This window comes from Chiloscyllium plagiosum, unplaced genomic scaffold, assembly GCF_037043375.1.
Source record: "Chiloscyllium plagiosum isolate Xiang-an unplaced genomic scaffold, Cpla_swu_hap1 HiC_scaffold_30, whole genome shotgun sequence".
Lineage (NCBI taxonomy): Eukaryota > Metazoa > Chordata > Chondrichthyes > Orectolobiformes > Hemiscylliidae > Chiloscyllium > Chiloscyllium plagiosum.
Window position 1 is genome coordinate 47,137,375 of NW_028270168.1, and position 22,330 is coordinate 47,159,704.

Below are 22,330 nucleotides of genomic sequence, written 5' to 3' on the forward strand. Positions count from 1 at the left end.
TGAAGCACAGACAGACAGAGAGAAAGTGGGTGAGCCATGTCGCAAAGTGATAGGAGATGATGGAAGTTGAGCAGAATTCTCGGGGTTAGACCCGGTTAAAGGTGCAAGACCTCCTGGTGCTGAAAAGGAGAGGACAGTAAAGGCGATTTTTGGAAGTCCATTGCGCCACCCCATTTCCATCAGGGTAACAGTTATATCAGCAGCTCGACCTGCATTCATTCTGGTTCCACCTTCCAGGAAATAAACATCTGGTCCCTGCCCAAAGCACTGCTTTGATAGATCGGAAGTGGGCTAGCCAGGGCAGGAAGAGATTATTTAATATGAAGTTACTAAAATAACTCATTCTTTTCATTTAATCTGAACCAAGTAGCAGAGGGAGATACATTGTAAAGTCAGGTAGTGCTCTTGCTGACGTGCTGTTAGCATCAGCCATTGGAAATACTGGGCGTGTGCTTACAGTGAAAGACACTTTCTATTGACTGTGTCTGTACTAGAATACTGCCTTCTTTCTTGGGAGATGGTTCCTTTCTCGTTCTCCCATTTTCTAAAATGGCAGCCTATTTTCTAAAAGTTAGTAAAAGGGCAGGAGGGAAGCAGGGGTACAATCTCTGGGGAAGCTGGGGGTGCCATTTCACATCAGGAGAACTCACCTTCCCATCTGCTCTCCAGAGCCCAGCCCCCAGCCATTGCACCCCCAGTGCTGCCAAAGCTGGTCAAACTGTCCCCACGACACCATTTTATCCTTGATGCCAGATCCATGGCTACCTGCCCAAGGTCTTGATGCTGTTGGCATCTGCCGATGCAGCACCTTCCAAAGGTGAGTGTCCCTGCCCTGTGAGGGCAGGAGGAGGACCCACTCTGCCATCGTACACACTGCCCACTGCCCGATATTGTTGTTAAGAGACAAAAACACCACAGATACTGGAATCCAAGGTAGACAAGCAGGAGGCTGGAAGAACACAGTAAGCCAGGCAGTATCAGGAGATGGCGAAGTCAATGTTTTGGGTGTAACCCTTCTTCAGGACATTGCTGTGGTACACATTGCTTTCTTGTCATTTGCTTCCTGACTGACTTTCTGGTTGGATATGGATGAAGCAGACCCCTCGCCATAGTGTTGGACCTGGGTTTCCACGTTGTGAATTGAGTTTAACGTCTCATTCACAGGATATGATGGGTTTTTTTTATTTCAAAACTATACTTTATTCATAAAATAATTTGATGGTCTGTACAGTTGGTCATGCCATACATATGTAAACATTTACATACAGAGATCAGAATTTATCATTTTTATATACAGGTCTGTACGTTTATCAATCATATATCCATATATTTAGCTGAGGCGTAAGCAGAGCACAAATGACTGCGTGGGCCCCCTGTTCTTCGTTAGGCAGGCAGACTTTACACGGTGGTCTTTCCCCACCGCGCCTTGGCGGCAGCTGCCCCAAGCTTCAGCGCGTCCCTCAACACGTAGTCCTGGACCTTGGAATGTGCCAGTCTGCAACACTCAGTCTGAGTCAACTCCTTCAGCTGGAAGATCAACAGGTTTCGGACCGCCCAGAGAGCGTCCTTCACCGAGTTGATAATCCTCCAGGCACAGTTGATGTTCGTCTCGGTGTGCGTCCCGGGGAACAGGCCGTACAGCACGGAGTCCCGCGTCACGGCGCTGCTGAGGACGAACCTCGACAAACACCACTGCATTCCTCTCCAGACTTCTTCTGCGTAGGCACATTCCAGAAGGAGGTGTGTGACAGTCTCGTCCTCCCCGCAGCCGCTTCGAGGGCAGCGTGCGGTGCGGCTGAGAGTCCGGGCCTGCATAAAGGATCTCACAGGCAGAGCCCTTCTCTCCACCAGCCAAGCCATGTCTTGGTGCTTGTTGGAAAGTTCTGGCGATGAGGCATTTTGCCAATTGGCTTTGACAGTCTGCTCAGGGAACCGCTCGATAGGATCCGCCCTCTCCTTTTCCCGAAGGGTCTCAAGGACACTACGTGCTGACAACTTCCTGATGGACTTGTGGTCAAAGGTGTTTTTCTTCATAAACTTCTCTACGAAGGACAGGTGATACGGAACGGTCCAACTACTCGGAGCGTTCCGCGGCAGCGAGGCCAGGCCCATCCTTCGCAACACCGGGGACAGGTAGAACCTCAGTACGTAGTGACACTTGGTGTTTGCGTACCGGGGATCCACGCACAGCTTGATGCAGCCACACACAAAGGTGGCCATCAGGGTGAGGGTGGCATTGGGTGTATTTTTTCCCCTGTTGCCCAGATCTTTGTACAGCGAGTCCCTTCGGACCCGGTCCATCTTTGACCTCCATATAAATTGGAAGATGGCCCGGGTGACTGCAGCGGCACAGGTTCTGGGAATAGGCCAGACCTGTGCCAGGTATAACAGCAATGACAGTGCCTCACACCTGATGACCAGGTTTTTTCCCGCAATGGAGAGCGACCGTTGCTCCCATCTGCCTAGTTTCTGTCTCATCTTCCCGATCCGCTCCTCCCAAGACTTGGCGCACGCCCCAGCATCCCCCCCTGCCCCCCCGAACCAAATACCCAGCACCTTCAGGTGGTCGGTCCTGACGGTGAAGGGGATCGAGGATTGGTCAGCCCAGTTCCCGAAGAGCATGGCCTCACTCTTGCCTCGGTTTACCTTGGCCCCCCGAGGCCCGCTTGAACTGGTCACAGATGCACATGAGTCTGCGCACGGACAGCGGATCTGAGCAGAAAACGGCGACGTCATCCATGTACAGGGAGGCCTTAACCTGTAGGCCCCCCCTGCCAGGAATAGTCACCCCTCTCAGGCTCGCATCCTTCCTGATGGACTTGGCAAATGGCTCTATGCAGCACACAAACAAGGCAGGAGAGAGAGGGCAGCCCTGCCTGACTCCAGATCTGACTGGGAAGCTATCTGATTCCCACTCGTTGATTGAGACTGCACTGACAATGTTGGTGTAGAGCAGTCTGATCCAATTGCAGATTCCCTCCCCAAAGTCCATTTTGGAGAGGACATCTCTCATATACCTGTGTGATATCCTGTCAAAGGCTTTCTACTGGTCCAGGCTGATCAGGCAGGTGTCCACCCCCTGTCCTGCACGTAGGCGATCGTATCCCTGAGGAACGCGAGACTCTCAGCGATCTTCCTGCCCGGTACAGCACAGGTTTGGTCAGGATGAATCACCGACCCCAGAGCAGACCTGACCCGGTTGGCGATGATCTTTGACAAGATTTTGTAGTCTGTGTTTAACAGTGAGATTGGTCTCCAATTTCTAATTTCCTCCCTCTCCCCCTTCTGCTTGTAGATGAAGGTGATGATGCCTTTCCTCATGGATTCACTCATGGTACCTGCCAGAATCATACTGACATACACCTCCAGCAGGTCCTGGCCAATCAAGCCCCACAGAGCGGAATAGAGGTCGACCGGTAAGCCGTCACTTCTGGGAGTTTATTATTTTTGAATAAACTCAAGGGCTTTTGTTAGCTCATCCAGAGATAGCAGCTGATCCAGCCTCTCTCGTGTTCAGTCGTCTAAGACCTCCGTGATAGAGGACAGGAACGACTCCGAGGCCGCGCTATCGGTTAGCTTCAAGTTATACAGACTGGCATAGAAGGATTTAGTGATCCTCATGATGTCAGCCTGAGCAAAAGGCTGAGAAGGATATGATGGTGTTTGTGGCAGTGTCGCACTTCCTCAGTACTGAACTGTCATGGCAGTCTGGGTCACGTGCTCTGTAAGGGTTAATGGAAGTGCGGGTACTCCCAGACAACTTGGCTAAAAGTAAAGTCCTGAAATTATCTTAAAATCTCCTTGGGATAGAGTCCATGAAGGCTGATGATCTCACTGGGTGTCAGCCATGGCTCTATGGATACCATAGCTTTTATATGCAAATGCTGAGTGTTCAAGGTCCAGTCAGAGGTTTAAGCCCATCATCCAGGCTGACCTATCACTGAGGGAGCACTGCACTCCCAAAGGTGATGCTTGGCCCCAAGGTCCCGTACTTCCCGCGGGAGCCTGTGCCCCACAACCTGAGCCGCCTCCGAAATTTTAATTTTGTTTTGTTTAGGGATATAAAAAGAAGAGCCCTGTACAGACTGCTGCTGCACACCATCCACCTCTTCTCCCTCATCCACCGTCCGGACACGCCTTGGCGTGCCCATTTGCCACCGGGCGGTGGGGATCCCCAGTGGAGGGCTCTCTACGCGGGAGTCCTCCCCCTTTCTCTCGGGGATCTGGGGTGGAGGGTGTTGCACGCAGCAGTCCCCTGCAACCGCAGATTGCGGTGGTTCACGGACTCCCAGCCCAACTGCTTGTTCTGTGGTGCTGTGGAGTCCGTGGACCACGTGTATATTGGGTGTGGGCGTTTGCACTCCCTTTTTGATTTCCTTAAAAACCTTCTCTGTTTTTGGCTGCACTTCAGTCCCACGCTCCTGATCTTTGGGCACCCGGTACGGAGGAAGGAGGGCAGGTCTGAAGACCTCCTCATGGGTCTGCTCCTGGGCCTGGCCAAACTGGCCATCAACAGGTCCAGGCAGCGGGCCGTGGAGGGGGTCGTTAAGGCCGACTGCCTGCCCCTCTTCCGCGGTTACGTTAGGGCCCGGGTGTCCTTGGAGAAGGAGCACGCGGTGTCGACTAACACCCTGGAGTTGTTCAGGGAGAGGTGGGCGCCGCAGGGAGTGGAGTGCATTATTTCTCCCTCCAATTCTATTTTGATTTAGTCCCTACCCTCCCCTTCACTGTTTTGATCACACAGCACTGTCCCTTGATGTGAAGGGCAGTGCTTGTCACTGGCCACCCGGGTGTTTTCCTATCTTCCTGGTGGTGGAAATTGAATAAAGATTCGTGCACTTTGTGTCTTTCACTGTGTCTCACACCTGCACACACCATGGGTGCTGGGGATAAAATAAGCACTACCGCACTTAGGCGGTAGTGTGGGGGTGAAAGGGGAAAAAAAAAAATAAAAAAATAAAAAAAAATAAAAGGGGTGACAAAAAAAAATTAGCCAAAGGTGATGCTTTCCAAATGGGACTTTAAGCTGAAACCTTGGCTGGCCTCTTCAGTGGACACAAGGGATCCCATGACACTATTTGAGGAAGAAGACCCATTAAACATTGGAGCAGAAGTAGGCCGTTCAGCCCATCGAGTCTGCCTTACCATTCAATTAGATCATTGCTGAGCTGATAATCCGCAACTCCACTTTCCTGCTTTATCCCTCCATAATTTTTGATTGCTTTATTGATTAGTCAAAAAGTCACTGAGATGTACAGCACAGAAACAGACATTTTGGTCCAACCTGTCCATACCGAATAGGTATCCTAAATTAATCTAGTCCCATTTGCCAGCACTTGGTCCATATCCCTCTATACCCTTCATATACCCATCCAGATGCCTGTCAAATGTTGTAATTGTACCAGCCTCCACCACTTCCCCGGCAGCTCATTCCATACACATATCACCCTCTGCATGATAGATTTTCCCCCAATTTTTTTTCTTTATAACTTTTCCCTCTCATCTTAGACCTATGCCCTCTCGATGCTGTTGGGATCTGCTGACTTTATAAATCATTACTAGTGGAATGTCTCCCAGTGTCTTGGTCAATGCTTAACCTTCAGCCAAAAAGCTCTAAAGGAAGCGATGAACTAATCATTACTTCATTGTAGTTTAAAGCTTCTTGCTGTGCATGGGCTGGCTGCCACATTTCCTACAGTATAAAATTTAAAGTACTTAATTGGCTGCTTTGGGATCTCCTGGGCTGGCTGAAGTCACTGTATAAATACTAGTTCTTCACTTAATGGCTGCATTTGCTGTCCTCATTGCAGAGATGTCAGCTGTTCTGGTTTTGTAAGCACTGGGTGTGCAGACCAAAAAGAGACACTCTCTCTTAACTGAAGGCACAAGATGATGCAGTAAAACAGGCCAAGGATTTAGTGCCAGGACTGGTGATAAGAAAAACCACATAGAGAGGACCAAGTCCTCACTCACACCCTGCATTTACATCAATACCTCAACCTGCAAAGACAGATGATGAATCTAATTATATAATTGTTCCAACACCACCCACCCCCACCCCTGCATAACAGGCAGTTAGGAAACTGTGCCTGCATTCAGGTAGAAAATGACCTTCAGATGCACAATATCCACTTGTTATGAAGCAGCAGCCTGTTCTAGCTGGGCCGGAGATGGTGAATACACAAAAATCGATGTTGATTAACCATCTTCCGAGCTTGTGTTTTCACCTCAGCACATCTTCACAGTTCCATCCTCAGCAGTTTTATTATTAAATCATGGAGGCTTTGTTAGCTCGCTGGCGTTGGCACAGAGGCTTGCTCCACACAGAATGGGCTGACTGCACAGTTCTGTTGCCCACTGCCGGTGATAGGAGCTGCAGGCTGGCAGTATGGCAGGACCATAACAAACTCCATCATTAACCCATTCAGCACCAAGCTCCCTCCCTATTTCCCAGTGGGGGGGGGAAGGCAGGAAGGGAACACAGGCTGGTTTCAGGTGTACCCAACAGATGGGGGCTGGGGGGAGGGGGGGGGGGGGGGGGGGAGGGAGTGCTGCCAACAACACATGGGGGAGGCTGTGGCAGTTGTAATGTCACTGACATGAATAATCCAGAGACCATAGCAGATCGTCAAATTTGAAAGTTTTAATAAAATCTGGAATTCAAAGCTAGTCTAATTACAACCATTGCCAATTGTCATAAAAAAAACCCATAGGATTCATTAATTCCATTAATGGCGGGAAAGGAAATCTGCTACCTTACCTGGTCTGGCCTACATGTGACTCCAGGCCCACAGCAATGTGCTTGACTCTTAGCTGCCCTCTGGGAAGGTCACTCAGTTCACAGGCAATAAGTGCTGACCTTCCCAGTGACACCTACATCCCATGAATGAACAAAATAACAAACACTGTGGCTTGCAAAGCCCCACTCAGTGAATCCAGGTCACAGTAAAGTCATAGAGTCATACAGCATGGAAACACACCCAACCAGTCCATGCCGAGCATAATCCCAAATTAAACCTGTCCCACCTGCCTGCACTTGGCCCATATCCCTCCAAACATTTCTTATTCATGTCCTTGGTTATAGGTCTTTATAAACGGCGTAACTGCACCTGCATCCACCACTTCCTCAAAAGGTTCATTCCACACACAAACCACTCTTTGTAAAAAACAATTTTTAAATCTCTCCCCTCTCACCTTAAAAATATGCCCCTTGGTCTTGAAATTCCCCATCTTGGAGGAAAAACTACTATTAACCCTAACTATATCCCTCATGATTTATAAACCTCGATAAGGTCGCCCCTCAACCTCCTACACTCCAGTGAAAAAGTCCCAGCCGATCCAGCTTCTCCTTATAATTCAAACACTCCATTCCTGGCAACATCCTGGTAAGTTTCTTCTGAACCCACTCCAGTTTTAGTAATATCCTTCCTATAGCAAGGTGGTCAGAACTGCACACAGTACTCCAAATGAGGCTCAACCACAACAGAATGTCCCAACTCCTATACAAGAAGCTCTGAGCAATGAAGGCAAGTGTGCTAAATGCCTTCTAACCAGCCTGTCTGCATGTGACACAAATTTCAAAGAATTATGCAGCTGAACCCTTAGATCTCTCAGTTCTCCAACACTATCCAAGGCTCTGCTTTTAATTGTATAAGTCCTGCCCCTGTTTGTTTTACCAAAATTGCAATACCTCACATTTATCCAAATTAAACTCCACCTGACAATCTTCAGCCTATACATCTGCAGTGTGGTGAGAGGAGATATTCAGGTAGCTTATCAGTTTCTGAGGACAAGCCGTACAAATCCACAGTTCTGAAGGCCTTGTTAAATCTTCACCTCACAGCCACAAACCTGACCCTCAGCTGGAACAGTGGTGCTAACTGCAGCACAGCAGACCCCCATGTTGGACAACTCCACTCTGAGGATCCTGTTGTAAGCATAGAATTGCCCTCAGATGAAGGAATTAGACAATAAATATTGGCATTTTCAGGAAGCAGACCTGTGAAACTGTCATGTCCCTTTATTTATGTTACTCTTTATGAGCTTTAATTGGAAGAAACCTTGTAGTAGGCACTGATTTTAGTCAGAATTCACTGGCCAATCAGTAAATAAATAAAATCCAAACTCCCACCCTCACCCTGAATGCTACTCTTTCAATCTTTACCCCATGTTGTTCCCCCAAATGTGCTGACACTGACTAGAGTAGAGGTAGCGAGGATAGCAGTGCTGGGGAGAAGGCAGCACCTACTGGTGCCACAACTGTTCCAGATACTATCACCATAATTACTGTAGTTTGCATTATGATTCCCGAAACCTCTGAACGTGCGAACACTGTTACTGCTGCAACTAGAGTCATAGCGATGTACAGCAACGAAACACATTGTTCAGGCCAACTCGTCCATGCCAACCAAACATCCTAACCTAATCTAGTCCCATTTGCCAACATTTGGCCCATATCCCTCTAAACCCTTCCTATTCATGTACCCATCCAGATGCCTTTTAAATGATGTAATTGTACCAGCCTCCACCACTTCCTCTGGCTGCTCATTCCACACACGCATCACCCTCTGTGTGAAAAAGTTGCCCCTTAGGTCCCTTTTAAATCTTTCTCCCCTCATCCTAAACCGATGCCCTCTAGTTCTGGACTCCCCCATCACAGGGAAAAGACCTTGTCTATTTACCCTATCCATGTCCCTCATGATTTTATATACCTCGATAAGGTCACCTCTCAGCCTCCAATGCTCTAGGGAAAACAGCCCCAGCCTGTTCAGCCTCTCCCTATAGCTCAAATCCTCCCACCTTGGCAACATCCTTATAAATATTTTCTGAACCTTTTCAAGTTTGGCAACATCTTTCCAATAGAAAGGAGACCAGAATTGCACACAATATTCCAACAGTGGCCTAACCAATGTCCTGTACAGCCGCAACATGACCTCCCAACTCCTGTACTCAATACTCTGACCAATAAAGGAAAGCATACCAAACGCCGCCTTCACTATCCTATCTACCTGCGACTCCACTTTCAAGGAGCTATGAACCTGCACTCCAAGATCTCTTTGTTCAGCAACACTCCCCAGGACCTTACCATTAAGTGTATAAGTCCTGCCCTGATTTGCCTTTCCAAAATGCAACACCTCACATTTATCTAAATTAAATTCCATCTGCCAATCCCAGCCCACTGGCCCATCTAATGAAGATCCTGTTGTAATCTGAGGTAACCTTCTTTGCTGTCTACTACACCTCCAATTTTGGTGTCATCTCCAAACTTACTAACTATACCTCATCTGTTCACATCCAAATCATTTATATAAATGATGAAAAGTAGTGGACCCAGCACCGTTCCTTGTGGCACTCCACATCTAAAAAAACAACCCTCCACCACCACCCTCTGTCTTCTACCTTTGAGCCAGTTCCAAATCCAAATGGCTAGTTCTCCCTGTATTCCATGAGATCTAACCTTGTTCACCTGTCTACCATGAGGTACCTTGTCGAACCCCTTACTGAAGTCCATATAGCTCACGTCCACCACTCTGCCTTCATTAATCCTCTTTGTTATTTCTTTTAAAAACTCAATCAAGTTCGTAAGACATGCTTGCCTACGCACAAAGCTATGCTGACTATCTCTAATCATCTTTACCTTTCCAAATACATGTAAATCCTGTCCCTCAGGATTCCCTCCAATAACCTACCCATCACCGATGACAGGCTCTCTGGTCTATAGTTCCCTGGCTTTTCCTTACCATCTTTCTTAAACAGTGGCACCACGTTAGCCAACCTCCAGTCTTCCGGCACCTCACCTGTGACTATATATGGTACAAATATCTCAGTAAGAGGCCCAGCAATCACTTCTCTAGCTCCCCACAGAGTTCTAGGGTACACCTGGTCAGGTCCTGGGGATTTATCCACTCTTATGCATTTTAAGGCATCCAGCACTTCCTCCTCTGTAATATTGGCATTTTGCAAGATGTCACCATCTATTTCCCCACATTCCCCACATTTTCTGTATCCTTTTCCACAGTAAATACTGAGGCAAAATACTCGTTTAATATCTCCCCCATCTCCTGCAGCTGCACACAAAGGCCGCCTTGCTGATCTTTGAGGGGCCCTATTCTCTCTCTAGTTACCCTTTTGCTCTTAATATATTTATGGGATCCCTTTGGATTCTCTTTAACCCTATTTGCCAAAGCCATCTCATGTCCCCTTTTTGCCCTCCTGATTTCCTTCTTAAGTATACTCCTACTGCCTTTATACTCTTCTAAGGATTCACTCGATCTCTCCTGTCTATACCTGACAAATGCTTCCTTCTTTTTCTTCATGAAACCTCAATTTCTTTAGCCATCCAGCATTCCCTACACCTACCAGCCTTGCCTTTCACCCTAACAGGAATATATTGTCTCTGGACTCTCGTTATCTCATTTCTAAAGGCTTCCCATTTTCCAGCCGTCCTTTTACCTGCGCACAATCAGCTTTTGAAAGTTCTTGCCTAACACCACCAAAATTGGCCTTTCTCCAATTTAGAACTTCAGCTTTTAGATCTGCTCTATCTTTTTCCATCACTATTTTAATAGGATTATGCTTGCTGGCCCCAAAGTGCTCCTCCACTGACACTTCAGTCATCTGCCCTGCCTTATTTCCCAACAGTAGGTCCATTCACATACTGAATCAAAAGGTTTTTTTGTACATACTTAACAAACTCCTCTCCATCTAACCCCTTAACACTATGGCAGTCCCAGTCTAGTTTTGGAAAGTTAAAATCTCCTATCATAACCACCCTACTACTCTTACAGATAACTGAAATCTCCTTACAAATTTGTCTCAATTTCCCACTGCCTATTAGGGGGTCTATAATACAATCTCAATAAGGTGATCATCACTTTCTTATTTCTCAGTTCCACCTAAATAACTTCCCTGGATGTATTTCTGGGAATATCCTCCCTCAGCACAGCTGTAATGCTATCCCTTATCAAAAATGCCACTCCCCCTCCTCTCTTGCCTCCCTTTCTATCCTTCCTGTAGCATTTATATCCTGGAACATTAAGCTGCCAGTCCTGCCCATCCCTGAGCCATGTTTCTGTAATTGCTATGAAATCCTAGTCCCATGTTCCTAACCATGCCCTGAGTTCATCTGCCTTCCCTCTTAGGCCTCTTGCATTGAAATAAATGCAGTTTAAATTTGTCAGTCCTATCTTGTTCTCTGCTTTGTCCCTGCCTGCCCTGACTATTTGACTCGCTTCTTTTCTCAACTGTACCATTCTCAGATTGATCTCTTTCCCCACTATCTCCCTGGGTCCCACACGCACCCTCCCTCCCACCTCACTAATTTAAGTCCTCCTGAGCAGATGTAACAAATCTCCCTGCCAGTATATTAGTCCCCTTCCAATTCAAGTGCAATCCGTCCTTCTTGTAATGGTCACTCCTACCCCAGAAGAGATTCCAATGATCCAGAAATGTGAATCCCTCTCTGATACATCTGCTCCTCAGCTACGCTTTCATCTGCTCTATCTTCCTACTCCTACCCTCACAATATTCGAAAAGTGGCCAAACCAATGTCCTGTACAGCCATAAGGTGACCTCCCAACTCCTGTACTGAATGTTCTGTCCAATAGAAGAAAGCATATCAAATGCCACCTTCACTATCCTATCTACCTGCAACTCTACTTTCAAGGAACTATGAACCTGCACTCCAAGGTCTCTTTGTTCAGCAACACTCCCCAGGACCTTACCATTAAGTGTACAAGTCTTGCTCTGATTTGCTTTCCCAAAATGCAGCACCTCACATTTATCTAAATTAAACTCCATCTACCACTCCTTGGCCCATTGGTCCATTTGATCAAGACACCGTTGTACTCTAAGTTAACCTTTTTGCTGTCCACTATACCTCCAATTTTGGTGTCATCTGCAAACTTACTAACCGTACCTCTTATGCTCAAATCCAAATCATTTATATAAATGATGAAAAGTAGAGGACCCAGCACCGATCCTTGTGGCACTCCACTGGTCACAGGCCTCCAGTCTGAAAAACAACCCACCACCACCTCTGTCTTCTACCTTTGAGCCAGTTCTGTATCATAATAGCTGTTCTCCCTGTATTCCATGTGATCTAACCTTGGTAACCAGTCTCCAATGAGGAACCTTGTCAAACACCTTACTGAGTCCATACAGATCACGTCCACCACTCTGCTCGCATCAATCCTCTTAGTTACTTCTTCAAAAAACTCAGTCAAGGTAGAGGATTGGAAAAAAAACTGTGGATGTAAGAACTGCTCTTTTTCTGAGTTATTTTAGGTTTTGGAGGTGATTTTCTCAAATTCCAGGGACAGCAATTCTTGTTTTATTGCTGTTGCATTGTTTTGGAATTTTGGGGATAAAACAACAGCACTTTTAAAAGGAGGAAGACAGAAAAAAGGCAGTGAGCACATGGTCAGTGAGGGGGAAGAGAGAAACCTACACTGCTAACTGACACAGTAGTGCATCTGCACAGTTACCGTCTCTGCTGTTTGAGTTCATGTAACTCTGGACATCGAAGTGTGTCTAGGAAAAATTAACAAACAGCGACATTCACAGCTGACCTTGGAGGAACATGTGTGGGACAGCTCACAGCACAGGGACAGATAAGTGCATAGTTTTTATATGTAGCCTTGCTGTAAGACTGCAGCAGTGAGTAGAGTGGGTTCTTTTTTGATTATATGTTTTGTTAAGATTTGTCTCTTGATTAACTTTTAAAAGTATGAACCATAAGTACTAAGTTAGCCTGGAGCACTGCATTTTTTGAGCAATAAGACAGTGCTATTTCTGGGTCTGGAGATTGTGAAGGAGCAAGGTTGGCCTTTAGTAGAGTGATGTGCTCTTCCTGTGGAATGTGGGAGATTAGGGAGAGTTTCCATGTTACTGATGATTATGTCTGCAGGAAGTATCTTTTGTTACGAATCCTGTCAGATCGCATGGATCGTTTGGAGCGTGAGTAAGAGGCAATGAGGAATTTACAAGAGCTAGGGGCTGTGATGGAAGGCAGTTATAAACATGGAGAAAAGCTGCAGATACAGTCAGGTAGATGGGTTAACACAAGGAAAGGTAGGAGGAGTAGGCAGGAAGTGCAGCGGTCTCCTGTGGCTATCCCCATCTCAAACAAGTATGCTATTTTATAAAATTTAGGGAGTGGTGGAGTCTCAGGGGAATGTCGCACAAACAGGCTCTAATGTAACGAGGGGTACGTCAGGTTCCAAGTGATCAATTGTGTAAGGGGACTCTCTAGTCCGAGGTACAGACAGACGTTTCTGCGGTCAGCAGCGATAAAGCAGAATGGTGCGCTGCTTCCCTGGTGCCAGGATCAAGGATGTCTCTGAGAGAGGGTGCAGAATGTTGTCATGGGGGAGAGGGACTAGCAGGAGGTCATTGTACACACTAGAACCAACGACATAGGAAGGGAAAAGGATGAGATTCTGAAGTGACAATATAGAAAGTTAGGCAAGAATTTAGAAAGGAGGTCCTCGAGGGGAGTAATATCTGGATTATTTCCAGTGTTATGTTACAGAGGATGTGTGGAGGCTGGTACAAATACAACATTGAAAAGGCATCTGGAAGGGTATATGAATAGGAAGGGTTTGGAGGGATATGGGCAGGGTGCTGGCAGGTAGGACTAGATTGGGTTGGACAAGTTGGACCAAAGGGTCTGTTTCCATGCTGTACATCTCTATACTCTCGTCTCAGTTGCCTGCATTTGACCCATATTCCTCTGCATCCTTTCTATTCATTTACCTTTCCAAATACTTCTTAAATATAATTGCAATTGTAAAAGTTGCTCCTTTTAAAATCTTTTGCTTCTTACTTTAAGCCTATGCCCTCTCGTTTTGGACTCCCTAGCGGAAAAAAAGACCTTGGGTATCCATGCCACTCATGATTTTATGAAGTTCAAGAAAGTCACCCCTCACCTCTCATGTTCCAGTCTATCCAGCCTCTCCTTACAACTCAAACCTTCCAGTCTTGGTAATATCCTTATAAATTTTATTTGTAGCTTTTCCAGTTTAATAACATCCTTCCTATAGCAGAGCGACAAGAATTGTACACTGTATTCAAAATGTAATTGTAAAAGTTGTTGTACAGCCGTAACATGACATCCCATTTCCTCTCCTCAATGCTCTGACTGATGATGGCAAGCATGCCTTCCTCATCACCGTGTCCACCTGTGACACTGCTTTGAAGGAACTATGTACCTGCACCCCTAGTCTCTCTGTTCGACAACATTCTCCCTGGGTCTTTCATTAACTGTGTAAGTCCTGCCCTGATTTGCCTTTCCAAAATGGAACACCTCATATTTATGTGATTTAACCTCCATCTGCCATTCCTCAGCCCACTTGCCCAGTTGATCAAGATCCTATTGTACTCTCAGATAACCTTCTTCACTGTCCACTATCCTACCAATTCTGGTGTCATCCACAAACTTACAAACCATATCTCCTGTATTCTTCTTCAAATCATTTATATAAAAGACGAAGAACAATGGACCCAGCACCTATCCTTGTGGTCACAGGCTTCCAGCCCCTCTCCCACCATCCTCTGTCTCCCATTGTCAAGCCAATTTTGTATCCAATTGGCTAGCTTTCCTTGGACCTCACCTTAGTAACCAGTCTACCATCTGGAAACGTGCTAAAGTTCATGACGGCAACAACTATCATTCTGTCTTCATCTATCTCCTTGATCAGATCTTGAACAAACGCCATCAAATTTATGAGACATGATTTCCCACGTACAAAGCCAAGCTGACTATCCCTAATCAGTCCTTATCTTTCCAAATGCATGTAGATCCTGTCTCTCAGAATCCCCTCCAACAACTTACCCACCACTGACATTCAGCTCACTGCTCTGTAGTTCCTGGCTTTTCCATGCAGCCTTTCTTAAATAATGGCACAATATTAGCCACTCTCCAGTCCTCTGACACTTCACTCATGGCTGTCGGTGATACAAATATCTCTGTTAGGGGACTCACAATTTGTTCCCTAACTTCCCACAATGTCGTGATCAGGTCCTGGGGTCTTATCTACCTCTAAGACCTCCAGCACTTCATTTTCTGTAGTGTGGACTCTTTTTCAAGACATTTGTTTAGATCAGAGTGGTGCTGGAAAAGCACAGCAGTTCAGGCAGCATCCGAGGAGCAGGAAAATCGACATTTCGGGCAAAAGCCCTTCATCAGGAATAGAGGCAGGAAGCCTCCAGGGTGGAGAGATAAATGGGGGGAGGGGAGTGCTGGGGAGAAGGTAGCAAAGAGTACAATAGGTGAATGGGGGTGGGGATGAAGGTGATCGGTCAGAGGGGAGGGTAGGGGAAACCTCACTCAACCCTCTGTACACACACTCACTATGTACCCAGCACCCTCACTCACACCCTCTGTACACACACTCACTGTGTACCCAGCACCCTCACTCTCACCCTCTGTACACACACTCACTATGTACCCAGCACCCTCACTCACACCCTCTGTACACACACTCACTGTGTAGCCAGCTCCCTCTATTTATTTCCCTGAGGTCCTTAGCTTCCACATCTTTTTCCACAGCAATTACTGACAAGAAATATTTGTTTAAGATCTCACCAATCTCCTGTGGTCCGACACATAGATGACCTTGTTGATCTTTAAGGTCCCTATTTGCTGCTTTGTTATTCCTTTGCCCTTAATATATCTGCAGAATCTCTTTGGATTCTCCTTTATCTTATCTGCCAAAGTGGCTACAGGAGCGGGCGTGATGTTAGGAATCCTGCAGCGAGTAACTCACCTCCTGACTCCCCAAAGCCTGTCCACCGTCTACAAGACACAAGTGAGGAATGTTATGGAATAATCCCCACTTGCCTGGCACCACATCCACAAACATCCACTCCCTCCGCCACCAACAGTCAGTAGCAGCAGTGTGTTGTATCTACAAGATGCACTGCAGGAATTCACCTTAGACAGCTCCTTCTAAACCCATGACCACTTCCATCTAGAAGGACACGGCCAACAGGTACACCTGCAAGTTTCCCTCCAAGCCACTCACCATCCTGACTTGGAAATAGATCACCTTTCCTCCTCTACCACTGGGTCAAAGGCCTCATTGTGGACCTAACTGACCTGAAGGACTTGAGTGATTTTAGGAGGCAGCTCACTATCACCTCATCATCAGTGATTGGCAACAAATACTGATCGCATAGTGATGCCACCCCATAGAGGAGCTTTTCTAAGATTTGAAAAGTGGAATGGGTAGCCCTGGTGAACCATTTCACTCCTGTGACACTGCAAGCCCTCAAACATCAGTAAAGAAGACATTAACACACTCTGCTTTAAAGCACATCTGTACAATGAATTGTGTCGATGAATAATGAAGTTTATATTAAGCTCCTGTTAATTCAACTGATAATGCAGCTTTGTTGAACGTTTTTATGCTCAGAACATAAGCTCTTCGCAGCGAGGGGAAGGATTTACATGGAACAGATCAACTGCATTTTAATAAACAGCATCTTCAATCAGCTATCTGATGGGTGTCTGCATTTCTCTTGAATTATTCATCAGTCTAGGTTTCAGAATGAACCACTGCATCCTCTAAACACGACAACAAAGTGAATGAGGAATAATGGTGCATGAAACCTGGCTGAGAAACAGAAACAGTAAGGAGCAGAAAGGAAGCTGGAGAGGGGCCAAGGTGGAGCAGGCAGATGGAGGGGCACAGGTATAGAATCATAGTGCAAGAGACCATTCAGCCAGTCATGTCTGTACTGGCTTTTAGCAATAGCAACTCACCCAGTGCCCCTTCCCTGCCTTGTCACTGTAACACTGCAGATTTGACCTTTTTGGATAATGGTCCAAATCTCTTTATAATCTGCCTCCGCCATACTCTCAGGCAGTAACCTCCAGAACCTAACCATTCACTATGTTAAAAACATGGTTTGCCTCATGTCACTATTTCTTCTAAAAATCACCTTAAATCAGTGAAGGTACAAGATAAACTGGAAAAGGCAGAGAGGACATAGATTCAAGATGGCGCTGACACATGACGACTCTTGTTAGCTCTCTACAGCAGACCACATTCTCATGTTTCTTACAATCACTCTGCACTTTTAAATCTCAATTCAGTAACTTGGTATTCCTCGCTCTGTTCAATCAGCCTATGATCTTTGTACGTTATGGTCTGCCTGTACTGCCTGCAAAACAAAACGTTTCACTGTACTTAGGTATATGTGACAATAATAAATCAAATCAAATCAAATAGAGGAGAGACAGAGAGAGTGAGAGAGATAGAAAGCCAGTGAAAGCGAGAGAGAAAAAGCGAGAGAGAGAGAAAGCCAGTGAAAGCGAGAGAGTGAAAGCGAGAGAGAGTGAAAGCGAGAGAGTGTGCAAGCGAGAGAGAGCGCAAGCGAGAGAGAGCGCAAGCGAGAGAGAGCGCAAGCGAGAGAGAGCGCAAGCGAGAGAGAGCGAGAGACAGAGAGCGAGAGAGAGAGAGAGCGCGAGAGAGAGAGCGCGAGAGAGAGAGAGCGAGAGCGAGAGAGAGAGAGAGCGAGAGCACAAGAGAGAGAGAGCACAAGAGAGAGAAAACAAGAGAGAGAGAACAAGAGAGGGAGAACAAGAGAGGGAGAACAAGAGAGGGAGAACAAGAGAGGGAGAACAAGAGAGGGAGAACAAGAGAGGGAGAACAAGAGAGGGAGAACAAGAGAGGGAGAACAAGAGAGAGAGGGAGAACAAGAGAGAGAGCGAGAGAGAGAGAGAGAGCGAGAGAGAGAGAGAGAGAGAAAGAAAACAAGAGAGAGCAAGAGAGAACAAGAGAGAGATAGAGAGAGAACAAGAGAGAGAGAGAGAGCGCGAGAGAACAAGAGAGAGAGCGAGAGCGAGAGAACAAGAGAGAGAGCGAGAGAGAGAGAGAGAACGAACGAGAGAGAACGATCGAGAGAGAACGAACGAGAGAGAACGAACGAGAGAGAACGAACGAGAGAGAACGAACGAGAGAGAACGAACGAGAGAGAACGAACGAGAGAGAACGAACAAGAGAGAACGAGAGAGAGAGAGCGAGAGAGAGAGCGAGAGAATGAGAGAGAGAGCGCGAGAGAGAGAACACAAGAGAAAGCGAGAGAGCAAGCGAGAGAGAGAGAAATATATGCATATGCAAAGAGACATGACAAAAAACACAGTGACAGAAAGACAAAATCATGAATAAACATTTTCCGGGAGATATAGGGACAAAGGTGGGTAGGGAGGAAGCTAAGTGTGTAACAGTGAGAACAATGCTTGATTCCTCCAAGAGAAACTTTAAATCTGCCAGCCCGCAATTCAGCCCCATTGCTTCTGGTTTACCCTCTAACCACAGTGTCGTCCAACCACAGTGTCGTCCAACCACTGAGAAAACAGTCTGTTGGGGAAAAAAACCCAAAGTGCCTCCTGCTCCATTCAATCATCCACTGAATACAACTAACACTGGGTCACTCCGTACACCCCGAATACAAGAGGCAGTCAACAACAGGACTGAACAGCAGCAAGGGGAATCTGCCTGCCAAAGGTTCCATTATCTTGACTAGAAATGATACTTTGAGTCAGAAAACATTGACTTGGTAATGGCTATGTGGTAACAAGAGGGAAAACACTGTAAAGTGCAGCAGGCTAAGGTCCTTCACACCCTGCACTGAAGTTCAGAGGATGTTATGAAGAGAGTGTAGTTTTCAGTTGCTCTGGTAACAGGTTAGGATGGTCATTAACATCTCCACTATCTTCCTGCACCAACTGAAGACACTACTCTCCCAATGTTTCATGAATGAAAAACTGAAAGTAACAACAAGAGCCCTCTGCCTCCACCAGCCCGATTTAAATCGGGAGGTAGGTAAAAGATAAATGGCTCACTCCATTCCAGGCAGCAAGCTCTCATACCTGGCTTTCCTCGAGGGCTTTTGCCCAAAGCTGTGGATCTGGAGGGAGTAGGATGTGGTTCCTCCTTAGCTAGACCCTTCTCTGCCACCTCCTCCTCCTTGCTTAGGCTCTTCTCTCCCTTCTCCGCTGTGACTGGCCCTTTCTCTCCTTCCTGGTCATTGGCTGGCCCTTTCACTCCTTCCTTGTCATTGGACGGCCCCTTCTCTCCTTTCTCATCATTGGTCGGCCTCTTCTCTCCTTTCTCGTCATTGGTTGGCCCCTTCTCTCCTTCCTCTTCCTTGGTTGGCCCCTTCTCTCCTTCATTTTTCTTGGTTGGCCCCTTCTCTCCTTCCTCTTCCTTGGTTGGACTCTTTTCCGCTACAATCTTGATGTCAGCAGCTGCAAAATATAAAGAACATGCATGTGAGTTTCCAATATCTATCACTGTTGTTTTCAGCCACTTGTAGAGAGCCAGTCCTTCCCTTATCCCCACCATACACACTCAATAGCCCCAGCCCTACCATCTATAGCCAGCCTCTCCCAGTTGTTACGTACAAGTATGGTATAACTGCTTTCTATCAAGCACATTCAACTCAGACCCTTCCGTCAACTCTATTCCGACTCTCCCCTTCACAAACACTTGTGGTAAACCTAGCTCCAACCTGCAGCTGATAAAATCCTGTTTGAAAAGGGTCAATAAACACAGCGTCCATCCAGAAAGAGCAAATAGGGAATTTTCACTCTGTTCTATCACTGTGTGGTATGATCTGCACATTTCACTCGGTACCACCTGTGACAATAATAAGGCCAATCAAAAATTAAACCATCTGCAAAACTGAATAAGATGTAACCTGCAACATCCTTCAGCATAATCCACAACTCTACCGACCTTAGTGTCATCTGCAAATTTACTAACCCATCTTTGTACGCCCTCATCCAGGTCATTTATATAAATGACAATCAACAGTGGACCCAAAACAGATCCTTGTGGTACCCCACTAGTAAGTGAACCAGGATGAATATTTCCCATCAACCACCACCCTCTGTCTTCTTTCAGCTAGCCAATGTCTGATCCAAACTGCTAAATCACCCTCAATCCCATGCCTCCGTATTTTGTACAATAGCCTCACGTGGGGAACCTTATCAAACACCTTGCTGAAATCCATATCCACCACATCAACCGCTTTACCCACATTCACCTGTTTGGTCACCACATCAAAGAACTCAACAAGGTTTATGAGGCACAACCTACCCTTTACAAAACCATGTTGACTATCCCTAATCAACTTATTCCACTCTAGATGATTATAAATCCTATCTCTCATAATCCTTTCCAACACTTTACTCACAACTGAAGTAAGCCTCACTGGTCTATAATTACCAGGGTTATCTCTACTCCCCTTCTTGAACAAGGGAACAACATTTGCTATCCTCCAGTCTTCTGGCACTACTCCTATAGACAATGGCAACATAAAGATCAAAGCCAAAGGCTCGGCAATCTCCTCCCTGGCTTCCCAGAGAATCCTAGGATAAATCTCATCCAGCCCATGGGACTTAGTTATTTTTACACTTTCCAGAATTACTAACACGTCCTTCCTTATGCACCTCAATCCCATCTAGTCCAGTAGCTTGTATCTCAGTATTCTCCTTGACCACATTGTCTTTCTCGAGTGTGAATACTGATGAAAAATATTCATTCTCCTGTCTTCTCTGACTCCACGCACAACTTCCCACTACTATGCTTGATTGGCCCTAATCTTACTCTAGTCATTCTTTTATTCCTGATATAGTTATAGAAAGCCTTAGGGTTTTCCTTGATCCTATCCACCAATGTAATCGCATGACCCCTCCTAGCTCTTGATCAGTATCAGTGACTGTCTGCTGTTTATGACCCCAGGTTCAGAGGTCTGGTGGCACAGTAAATTGTCTCCCTGCCTCAGGATCAGGAACTCCACATTCCACTGCCACTCTACGGCTTGTTAGCCATGGAAGAGGTGTTTGCAACATGACCAATCATGCTGCTTCTCAGAAGAAAGTGAAAAAAATTGAAACTTTAACCTTTTTCCCCAGCTATATGCTTGATAGCCACTCAAGCCCAGTACAGAACAACCTCAGTTATCTGAATATCAGATTATCCAAACAAGATCTCAAGGCCCCCAGGATAGCATCCTTTGTTTATAATCAAATCCGTTATCCAAACAATCAGTTATTTGAACAAAATACTCCCCGGCCAACCTGAATCGAGGTTGTTCAGTATTTTTCCCTTCTTCACTTGCACAGGTTTTCTTCAGTGACTTCCTGCACATTGACCGAATGTGATCCACTCCATTCCTGTGTCTTTCCCAGGACACACAGACAATCTCACACACTCTCTCTCTCCTCTGACTTCAGCCACTTGGAAGCTGATAAAACAGCTTCCAGCTCTGCTAGTCTGAAGATTTCCATCAACCAGAAACTGCCTTTCTGCTGAAATGAATCTTTTCTTCTGAACCTGACTGGCCCGTGGGCCCTGGATTTTCTGACATTTGCATGGGTCAGAAAAACTCAAACAGATAAGAAGCAGCAATGATCAATTATGCAGGCAGCACATTGAATCTGGGAGTTCAAGTCTTGTGATCTCTTGGAAAGGCTGTCTTTCGGTCACAGTTCTATCAAATTTTCCGTCTGCTGCTTCAAAAGTTGAGATCAGACCTTCACAAGACTGAAACCCAAAACCCTGTTTACCTTGACTTGAGAATCCAAACTCCCCTCCAAACATCACAATCCACCGACTCCCTCCACATTCCTCACTGCTTCGGGAAGGCAGCCAACAAGATCAAAGACCCCTCCATCCTCGGCTATAATCTCATCCAACCTCTTCCACAGGCAGAAGATACAAAAGCTTAAATATATGAACCAAAGATCCCAGAACAGCTTCTGCTCTTATTCACCTTCTGAACGGACCTCTCAAATTTTAAATGTAATGTTGATCTCGCTCTTTGTACAACTACTCTGCAGCTGTACACAGTATTCTTTGCTCTGTTCTATTACCCTCAGGCACTCCGTATGGTATGATCTCACTGTACTGCATGCGAAACAAAACTTTTCACTGTGCCTTGGTACACGTGACAAGACTAAATCAAATGAAAGATTATCATGTATTATTAATTTTCGTCACAACTGCTCATCTTGATAAAACAGAAGAGACCATACAAACAGGATTAAGCCCGTTCAATCTCTCAAGTGTCTCCCTGCCTCAGGATCAGGAACTCCACATTCCACTGCCACTCTACGGCTTGTTAGCCATGGAAGAGGTGTTTGCAACAATCATGCTGCTTCTCAGAAGAAAGTGAAAAAAATTGAAACTTTAACATTCAACATGATCACGGCTGACCTCACACCCTGTTCCCCTAACCCTTGTTTCCCTGACTGATTAAGAATCTATCGAGCTCAGCTTTCAATGAATGTAAGCAAGCTCTCTGTGGCATGGAGAGA

General features: G+C 46.1%; 1 protein-coding gene across 4 annotated transcripts in view; it reads right to left on the reverse strand.

Annotated features, from left to right (window-relative positions):
* Positions 1-22,330, reverse strand: part of map7d1a (MAP7 domain containing 1a) — a 260,340-nt gene that overhangs the window by 80,035 nt on the left and 157,975 nt on the right. For all 4 annotated transcript variants that reach the window (XM_043717932.2, XM_043717931.2, XM_043717933.2 and 1 more), the window contains exon 2: positions 18,878-19,255. In XM_043717932.2, coding sequence (XP_043573867.1) covers positions 18,878-19,255 — 378 coding nt within the window. The remainder of the gene's footprint in view (positions 1-18,877; positions 19,256-22,330) is intronic.